At 30.4% G+C, this 11,016-nt stretch overlaps 1 protein-coding gene across 2 annotated transcripts; it reads right to left on the bottom strand.

The window, feature by feature from the left end:
* Positions 1-3,842: 3,842 nt before the first annotated feature.
* LOC101587822 (olfactory receptor 6C3) lies at positions 3,843-9,776 on the bottom strand. 2 transcript variants are annotated; one of them, XM_012513201.1, is made up of 2 exons: positions 9,765-9,776; positions 3,843-4,769 (listed from the first exon to the last, which is right to left on the bottom strand). In XM_012513201.1, the coding sequence occupies exons 1-2, from the start codon at positions 9,774-9,776 to the stop codon at positions 3,843-3,845; spliced, it is 939 nt and encodes a 312-aa protein (XP_012368655.1). The 2 variants fall into 2 exon arrangements, with proteins under 2 accessions (XP_012368655.1, XP_004648230.1); XM_004648173.1 differs by lacking the exon at positions 9,765-9,776 and having other exon boundaries at positions 3,843-4,778.
* Between the last annotated feature and the right edge of the window lie 1,240 nt (positions 9,777-11,016).

Raw genomic sequence — 11,016 nt, 5'->3', positions numbered from 1 at the left:
AATATAATATATTTTAATTATAGTATATATGGAATATAATTCCATTCCAATATAATTCTGCATATCAGAAAATGGAAAGATATCCCTTGCTCTTCGGTATGAAAACCAACAGAGTTCAGTCATACTCACAAAATTGTATACAGATTTAATGCAATACCAGTAAAAATATCATTAGCTCAAAGAACTAGGGAAAACATTCCTAAAACTTATTTGGAACTAGAAGAGACCTAGAATAGCAAAAATAACTCTGGACAACAAAAGGCAAAACTGGGCTTCATAATCCCTGACTTGACATTATTCATTATAGAAGCTACTTTGATAAAATCATCTTGGTAATAACAAAAAATCAGACCCAATCATCAGTGAAACAGATTAGAATATGCAGACTGATAAGTTTCTCAGACAAAGGAAATAATTTCCATATACTTTATTTTTAAAACAACTCATTTTTGACTCATACATGAAAACAAAAATTATACATATTTATAGAATATCATGTGATGTGATATTTTGATACATGTATACACTGTGCAATATTTCAGTCAAGTTAACCATGCTTATTTTTTATACAGTTACTATATTATATGGTGAAAAGATTCAAAATTGTTTCTTCCCATTTTTAAAAAAATGAAATGTATTATTATCTATTGTTAATGTTACCATGAAATAGCACACCAGAAATTTTTGCTTCTAATTAACTGAATTTAACATCCATTGGACAACATTTTCCCCATTTGCCTTTCTTCTTATTCTCTAATTTTACTTCTGTAGCTTTCATTCTGTGCCTACCTTCTGTAAAATATACTTTTTAAAATTCCACTTTCTAGTAAAATAATGCAGTACTTGTCTTTCTCTGTCTTGCTTATTTTACATAACACAATGAATTTCCATTTACATTGATGTTGGTGATAATCTCTATATTATTAACAGGATAGATAGATAGATAGATAGATAGATAGATAGATAGATAGATAACAGTATATATAGATATTTATGCATAAATATCCATTATATTTTCTTTATCCTTTTGTAAGTTGACACCTAGATATTGTTTGTTTTCTTAGATATTGGGAATAATGCTACAATAAACATGGAAGAACATATGTCTTTTTTATTTTAAAGAGAATAGAAAAATAGTAGACAAAACATTAGAAAAGATATATGCACTTCTCAGAGGAAGAAATATAAATAACAAATAAATACATAATTAAAAAGTTCCTCAGCACTTGTCATTCTATCTCACCCCAGAGAGCCATTCAGCTATCATAAAGATATCAACTAATAACAAATGCTGGAGAGACTGTGGAGTAAAAAGAATCCTTCTCCACTGTTGGTAGAAGTATAGACTGGTACACCCACTATGGAAATAAGTGTGGACATTCATCAAAAAAACTAGGATTAGAAGTCCCATTCAACCCAGTATTCCCATACTGGGTATTCTTCCAAAAGAATTGAAATATCATGCCACAATGACACATGTGCACCCACGCTTAAAATAGCACGATTTGTCATAGATAAATCTTGGAAACAACCCATATGTTTCTTCTTTGAATTGTCTTCCTTTTTGCTGATTATATGCCTAATAGTGAGACTACTGAATAATATAAGGATGCCATTTTTAATATTTTGAGAAATGTATGCTGTTTTTCATAATGACTACACTGATTTATATTTCAATCAAGGAATGTGCAAGGATTTCTTTTTCATTAAATTTACATGGTATCTCATTGTGGTTTGATTTACATTTCCCTGATATTAAAATCTCAATAAGTAAATATTGTCATAACTATAGTACAAGCTTGGAAAAGTGAGTATGACTAATTTCCTAAATATTTTCTGAAGTTAAGTGGAAGATCAAATGTCACAACTCAAAGATTCAAAATAGATCTCCACATATTTTGCTCTGAAAGTATGTTTAATATCCAGATAAAACATGTGTCATATTGCTTATAATCCTTATAATCTGATATATATATATATATATATGTATTTAAATTTTTTAAAATGTTACTGGACACCTAAATGTACATAGACATCAATACTTTCTTTCTGCAAAGGTTGAAAAGACTAAACATTAACATAAAAATAAGTCTTTTATTCACTGAGATTGATTGCAATTATAACTTTTATTTTGTCATGCTAGTTCAGTTTAAAATTATAAAATTTGCCATACTATTTGTGTGGCACTATTTGGCAACTGAAAAAATTATTACTATGTCTATCATAGATTGTTAAAAGAAGTATGCAAATAAGTTTATGGCTTAGTTTGACAGATTGGGACTGCAGTGTCTATTAGTGCTACTCTATGTCTATTTACCTGAGGTTTTGTGATAATATTTTTAAATATTTCCTATTATGATAGTTATCTTCCTATGAGAAACAAAAAAGCTACTTTATTTAATGGTATAATTTTGCAAATCATTAAGAATGTGAGAAAGCATATTATTGCCTATATCTCAACAAATTTAGTAATATCAACAGTATTTAGAGATATAGTACATCATCACACTGTGATCACTCACTTGTTAGTTTTTTCTCTTTTTATTAGATCTGCATGAGGGCAAGAACAAATTTTTTCTTATACTGAAGCATTTCTTTAATAGACACATTTGTGAATATCTAAATGAATAAATAAACAAAAGATAAAGATGTATTTGAAAACATTCAATTTAATTTTGTGAGTTACTTTTTAATATTTAAAAGAATCCTAAGGCTAGCAAGATAGCTCAGTAAACTAAATGCCTGCTTAGGTAAGCACAGGGACTGGATTAGATATTCTGTACCACACACTACACTGGTCCCATCCCCTGGCAAGCTGAGCCAGCGATGGAGACTGGATGTGGTAGCACAAGCCTGTAATCCCAGCACTGAGGAGGCTGAACATAGGAGGCTCACTATAATTTCAAGCTGTGTAGTGAGACCCTGAACCAAATACATTAAAAAATATAGAATCCTAAAGATTACTTTTATTAGAGATGTTATGACAGTAATTCCTTATACTGCTATACTTTGGTTTCCAAATTACAGCAGATTGCTGAGATGGAATGAATAAAAAGTCTTTGAACTATATTAAATCTATGTAATGAGGCTTTTATAAGTATTTGAATCAATTTTGCATCTCTTTATGGAAGTTACAGTCATCAAAAATTTATGAGTAAAATGTTAGTTTTGTAACAATTTATTCAGAGAAATGAACATACAAAGTTGAAATATTGACAATAAAATTATTTGTATTTGACTCAAGCCAAAAGATTAATTATTGAACTATTGTCTTTACACTTAAAATATTTACAGTGCATTCACTTTTATATAGAGAGAAAATAAAAGCTGCACAATTTAAATTTTATCAAGATAAGAATTCTAGCTTTAAAGTTAAATGTCATATACATATTACCTGTAAGAGCATATTTCATAAGCCAACATACAGGAAATACAGTGTCTAAAAATGTTAAGATATTGTTATGCTCATTTTGTAAATACAACAGAAATTACACAGTTTGAAGTGTTGCATATGAAATATAAGATAACACATATACCTTTTTATGGGCTGATAGAATTAAACCTCTTTTAATATAACATACCATACAATGTGTCTTAAATAAATTTCCTGAAAAATTTTATTTGTAAATAAACTTACTATATTTCTAAATAACTCAATAAACAGCACACTAGATATATATGGGTGTGGAAATGGAAGAAATTGACTATGAATAAATAAAACTATATACGACATGCCAAATATAGAAATTATAAGACAATTGGACATTTAATACAAATATTTAATCAGTTTAAATATTTATTCAATTGATTTAATGACATCTTTTATCTTTAAAAATTTTATTTCATTTACTTGCAGAAAATACTACTTTGTGGACCACTTCCTTGAAGGCCTGCTTAACTTGCTGGTTCCGCAGAGTGTAAATGAAGGGATTCAGCATGGGAGCAACAGAGGTGTTGAGAATAGCAACTCCTTTAGTTAATGAGGCCTTCTGTTTGGCAGAAGGATTAGCATACATGAAGATGCAGCTTCCGTAAGAGATAGAAATGACAATCATGTGAGAAGAACAGGTGGAGAAAGCCTTTTTTCTCTGATGGGAAGAAGGAATTTTCAAAATAGTTCTAATGATGTGCATGTAAGACAAAATGACTAATGCCAAAGTGAATAGAAGAGTAATTAAAGCGAAGTAAAAACCAATCACCTCTAGTTGCTGTGTATCTGAGCAAGACAGTTGTAAGAGAGGAAAGTAGTCACATGCAAAGTGATCAATTACATTGGAAGCACAGTAATCCAGCTGGAGAAGAAGCATAAGAGGTGGAAAAATGGTCAGAAAGCCACCCACCCAGGCACATAGCACAAGCAATGTGCAGAGCTTTCTGTTCATGATGGTGGCATAATGCAGGGGCTTGCAGATGGCCACATAACGGTCATATGACATGGCAGTTAAGATATAAAATTCAGTCACTCCCATGAAGATAAAGAAAAAGAGTTGGGCTGCACAGTTGTTATAAGAAATGGTCTTATCCCTGGTGATAATTGCTCCAAGAAATCTAGGGATACATACTGTTGTAAATGATATTTCCAAAAAAGAAAAGTTCCGGAGAAAGAAATACATAGGCGTTTGTAGATGGGGGTGCACCAAAGTTAGAGTAATGATAGTCAGGTTTCCAGTGACACTTAATATATATGTGATAAATAAAAAGAGGAAAATTAAAATCTGAAGGTCAGGATCATCTGAAAGGCCTACGAGGACAAAGCTTGTAATCACTGTCTGATTCATCTCTTGGTCCCTCTATCTCTATCTTTTTCTCTTTTTAAAATATATTTTGGGGGAAAAAGAAATAAAGGGAGAGGAATAATACAATTAATTATAAACCAATATCATTTTCTGATGTAGTTCTAAAATATCTTCCACAAGGATATTTTTGTTTTTTTAATTGATCATATTGAAGGGCAAATAGCAATGAGACAGTTTCAAAACCAATTAATATGACAGTTTCAATAATTCATACATTGCATATTGTTGTCTTCATAATGGTTATTCATAGTACAAGATTCAGACATGTTATCCTGTGCAAACCATATTGGTACAATTTTTCTTCTCATTCAAAGAAAAATTGAACTAAATTGTACTAAAACTCAGAGAAAGTAGCTGTATACCTATCCCAACAATTTTGTATGTACAGATACAAAATGGTCCTTCATTTGTATCCCCTTTTTTGTTTAGTTTTGTCAGAGATGGGCATTGTCAGTTTTGTCATTGCCACTTAAACATTTTAAGCACGTGAATTCAGCAAAATAATCCAACAAAGTCCAGTAGCCCATAATAGTAGTGTGTTATCCTGAGGACTGGCAATGTCAGAAGTTGTTGACTTGATCCCTTTACAGCTCAGCATACTAATATGGCTTTACTTCATATATCTCATTTTTGTACTTTTCTGCTCGATGGTGAAGGTCAAGATAAAGCAAGACCTATATAACAAGAAATGTAACTTTGTATCTGGCAAGGTCAGTCAAATCCCCTCAGGATTTAGCCTGAAACACTGTATGGCAGTTTGTAGATCCTTTGTGTCAGCCACGATCATTGCTTGATCAATTTGCTCTCTCTTACAATAAGAATTAAGAAATTTTCATGTGGCAAGCCACATGTGAGAGAGAGAGTAAAATAAAAATGCTTCTTATTTTATGTACAATAGATGCAAAATGTTTTTGCTGAAAAATAATATGAAGCATGCACTTTTCTTTTATCATGATGTATAAATTAGATCATTAGATAATGTTACAACCTAAAAGAAAAAATAATTCCATCAATACCTAAATGATAAAATTACAAGACTAAAATAATAAACCCTAATATTTTTGAGATGAGAAATTAACTAATGATTTCCTATTGAAAACATAAACATATACTATTAATTTATTTACCAGTTATTTTTAAAATAGATATTTTATCCAAATAATTAGGCCATTCTATGTTCATTATCTATATTTAATATAATATAAGAAATATGGGAAGATTCTATGCACATTATCTATATTTAGTATAAGACAGTTTAAATATTTTATGCAATATATTTACACAATATAATCAGTCTTTAATGTTTGATATCTTCTATGATATGCTAGACAGACATATAGTATATTTAGACGTTTTTATTTTTGAGCTAAAGTATATATTTGTTTTTTAATTTGCTATGAAGGTAATGGAAAAAATACTTGCCTTAGATTTTAGAAACTCCTTCAGTGAGTTTATAGCTCTATTATGTTTTCAACTCGAACATCATTCTTCTATCTGCCAGAATTTATGGAAAGTGTTTTATTCCCTCCTAATATTTCCTTATGCAATACTAATCATCCGATGGATCAACTCACTTACAAAGACATCAGAAATGTACAGTGAAGCATCTCCCTTTCATCTTAATGTATTCAATTAATTCTTAGCTATCCAAACAACATACTTAGAATACTATTCTGTACATATGGTGTAATAAATCTTCACAGGTATCACCTGCATATTTTAGATTCTCAAATCTAAATGCTAACAAAGTTCAAATTAATCAAATTTGATTTTATTTTTTCTCTATTTTGTGATGCTTACAAGAAATGACTAAGAAAGAAAAGTGGACTGCCTGAAACCTTCAAAACATGTAGTAATACAGTATTTACCTGTTCCATATCTCTAAAAGTCTAACAAAATAATATGCAAAGAAAACACAGAGAAAGATATGGCAGTATAGGGCTTATGGCTATAGATTCTTAAATTAGGATTCTGTTCTGTGGGGTTGCATTTGTATCCAAATATTTTGGTTCTTCTTGTTTTGATTCATATTGATTTGGTCTCCTGAGAACAAGACAAAGTCCAAGCCATGACTCTGCTTGCCCACAGACCAAGAGGGATTTCTTGAAGGCATCGTTTAGTATGCTAAATCTTTCTCCATTGTGATTGTCCTTTGAAAATGGGTACAGTCATCTCTCTAATCCACAACTTACAATGTTGTCTTGCACAAAATATTTATTTCTATTAATTGCAACTTTAGGATATTTCATTCTTAATAATTCAAAACAAAAATAATCATGAAACCTACTTTATCACAAAATGAAATTCTTAACCTAATTTATATTTATTAACCACTTTGAAATATAAAAGTATTCTATAAAATACGTTTTTAATGATTTTCTGTAGTTTGTTTTTATAGTATTAGGAAGAAAAATTATTCTACAGTGATATATAATAATTACTATACTGTACACATTTTGTTTACCGTTTTAAAAATATTTCTATAATGCTAAAGTTATTTCATTCTCATTAAAATTTTCAATATTTAGTTATCCTCTCATTTTGATCCATTCTGTAATCCATGTTGCCCTTTAGATTTATATACCCTTTTTAAAATTTCATAAGAAATATCATAAAATTATTTTTGTTTATATGACATCCTAATTATTGCATTATAATTAATTATTCTCTGAATTATTTTCCATATATCTTGGCAACAAAACATATAATTTGATCATGACATATTTTGATATAAAATTATATAAACCAATAATATATATCACCTTGCAAGAATTTTATTTTATTTTATTTATTTATTTCTGTGCAGGGTCTCACTACGTAGCTCAGACTCGTAGTGATCCTCCTCTTTTCAGCCTCTGTAGTACTAGGATTACAAGTGTGCATCACCACGCTTAGATTCCATGGCTAGCTCAGCACACCCAGGGGAGGGGTCAGAGGGGCATGCTGGGCAAGGGATCAAACCCTGGCCCCTGTGCTTACTTAAACAAGTGTTTAGAAAAATTTTAAGCACAAATAAGTAGTACATATTTTGGAAAAGTCAAATATATACTGATATATAAAAAGTCAATATATACTGATATATAAAATACAGCAACAAATGTATATAATCAAATTATATAATTTTTCCAGAATTATTAAAATATGATTTAGAAATCATATGTATTTAAACTATATTACATGTTTTGATATAAATATATCTTGTGAAAGAAATAACAGTCACCTTTGGGAACTATATCAGGTCTGGCATTCATATTTTTGTTTAGAATTATGTGACTAAACAATCCTAAGTAAAACATTTTGGGAAATGTGACTCTCTAACATAGGGAATAATATACATATCCACATCTTATTTAATAACTTTGTAGGAAGAGTAAAAGTGATATTTTTAACACCAAAGCCCAATTAATAAAAAAGTGTACCGTCCATGAAGGCACATATGCAGAAGTGCCTTCTCTGATGGAATCTTCCAGTAACTGTATCTTAATGTGTCCCTCAAGTTCTTTATTTCTGGTTCAAAGTTCTAACTGGTATTTACTTTTATTTTATTTATTTTTTTAAACTTTATTTTAAAAAGGAAGGAAACAAAAACAAATAACAAGAACAAAGACAAAAACAAGATAAATATTAAAAAACAATAAAAATTGTACAGAATTTCATAACAAGAATAGGAAATCAATAATGGTTATTATATTATGTATTATTATCATGAAATTTGTTACTTGATCACCAGATGTAAACATACAAGATTGATCAAACACCAATTCCTATACTTAAATTTAGAGATTTGAGTAAACTTTAGGTTTGGGTTAGAGTTAGCTGTAAATTTTTTGTTTTGTTTTTAATTTGCAAGAACACTCCAGAAATAGAATTTTATGCATTCAGAAGAGGTATATTTTAACCAATTTATAAAAATAATTCTAGCATCCATTGACGATTAGTGGCTGAATCCATTCATTATTACATGCTGTAAAATGACAGTAATCTGACTATATATTTTACCATTTACTTGTGAATTATCATAGCTCCTATAGAAAACCCTGGACTACATCTTGCTCTATTCTCTATTCATTATTCCAAGTTGCTTCTCTAGTAATTTTGGTCAGTATCATTACAAACACATGGATTATCCATTTTAATTTTTTTTAGATCACATTAGTGTTTGATAACTGTTTCAAGGAAACTTTAAATTGATATCTTTACCTTTTCAGCTGCAGAAAAGAGAAAAATCTTCAGATTGGGTTCTAACATTTTTACCTTACACTTTTTTTTGTGGCTGGCTCAGCCTGCTCTTGGGACAGAACTGGCATGGCATGTGGTGCCGGAGTTTGAATCGTGGTCCCTGCACTTGCTTAAGCTTGCCTAAGCAGGTGCTTTACACTATGGTGATATCTCACTGGCCCCTTTACCTTACACTTTTAAGTTTGATTCTATCTTTCTTATTTTCTAATGTTGTATTAGTTTTTTCATTCTCATACAACATTTTCCTGGATTAAACCTGGAATCAGGAATTTCTCCAAAGTCTATTCATTCTGTTGATTTTGAAATGCTAAATCTAGACAAGAACACTGGCATGAGTTGTTACACTTTTTATGAAGTTTCTCTACTTTTTTAAATATTTCAAGTGGACAACATGTACATGCATTAAAATTAAAAATTACATTATGAGCTCATACTAAAAAATATTTGAATTTAATATGACAGGATGTTTATGTAACTTCTTAGGTTTTTCATAAACCTATATTCCCTTTCTGTAATAAAAATGTTATCAAAAAGATTAAGAAAAAAGTTCAGTACCAAGTTAGTCTCCATGTGTTTCTTTTCCACATGTTGCAGATCCAAAAGTATTAAGAGAATGTCAATGTCATTACTGCCTACAAATTCATTCCTGGGGAAACTAAGTTGTTTTCACTTTTCTTTTTGTCTTTAGGCTAAATCTCATATGGATATGCAATACAACTTATTTGGAACAATTACCTTCATGTTGATCATCTTACCAATTAAATACACACTTCATTATTGTATTTGTTATTTTTTTCCAGGAATTACAATTTAATGTTAAATAAATTTTTAATTATTGTGGATTAACTAATGATCAGCCTGTAACAAATAAATAAAATAAGTGTGGCTCTTTGCCCACCTGAGGATTACTGCAAACCAGATAAAAAGGGGAGATCTAGGGGGTAAAAGGCGTGCTGTTAACTCTCCTGGAGGAGCTTCTTCTGCTGATTTTTCCTGATATAAATTCAGCTGTTATCATGAGAGAAGGTTGGGTCCTTGCTGTCACTAAAGGTGGATGTGGTTCTTTTCGGGGATGCTCTGCATCTTACCTTGAGCATGGCATCTATTGACAGAAGAACAGGAGAAGAAATGGTGGCATATATTTACAGTAGAATATCATTCACCATTACAAAAGAATTTCTTCTATATGTGACAATAGAGGTGAATCTCAATTACATCATTGTAAATGAAATAAATTCATCACAGAAAGTCAAATACTGCATAATTTTACTTTTAAGAGATAGATAAGAGAGTCAGTTTTATAAAATTGGAGAGTAGAACTCTGGTTGTCAAATATTGAGGTATGGATGCAATGCAGAATTACTAATGGATACACATAAAATTTCAATTATGCAAGATAAATTCTTGAGATCTGCTGTACAGTGACATGGCATTATCATTAGGGGTGCCAACCCCTTACAGGCTTAAACTTTGTGTTGGCATAAACAGCTCCTCTTCACTGTGAGTGGAGGTTGATTTTCCATACTGTTTAATTCTTTTCTCTATGTTATCTTCAGTTGGTGCAGTTTTGCTGTAATTTTTAATTTTCTTGTTAGCAATTCACTGATTTTTTCGAACTCTTCTTTCTCTTCCATAAGTTTTTTTTTCCAGGTGTCTCCATTCTGATAACTGAGGCGCTGTAATGTGCTGGTGTTGTGCTCTGCCATCTTTCTTTCTTATCAAGGTAGAAGCACTGACATGATTGTTACAAACGAGTGTAACGTAGAAACAGCACAGCTTACTCACATGACAGCAGCCAAATTAGTGAGAGAAAACTCAAAAATAACTATGTTTCATGACTGTAAGTAGACTGAGTAATTGAATAATACAGTATTATTTTTAATTAGGATTGTTTCACTTATTTTGAGACTCATTCATGGTACTAGTTGTGTCTAAACTTTATTTTACTATCTATTGGTATCAAAATTTTCTAATCATGTAC

Source organism: Octodon degus, unplaced genomic scaffold, assembly GCF_000260255.1.
Source record: "Octodon degus isolate 3935 unplaced genomic scaffold, OctDeg1.0 scaffold00358, whole genome shotgun sequence".
Classification (NCBI taxonomy): Eukaryota; Metazoa; Chordata; class Mammalia; order Rodentia; family Octodontidae; genus Octodon; species Octodon degus.
The sequence above is the reverse complement of the archived record's forward strand: the minus strand, read 5'-3'. Positions and strand labels throughout refer to the sequence as shown.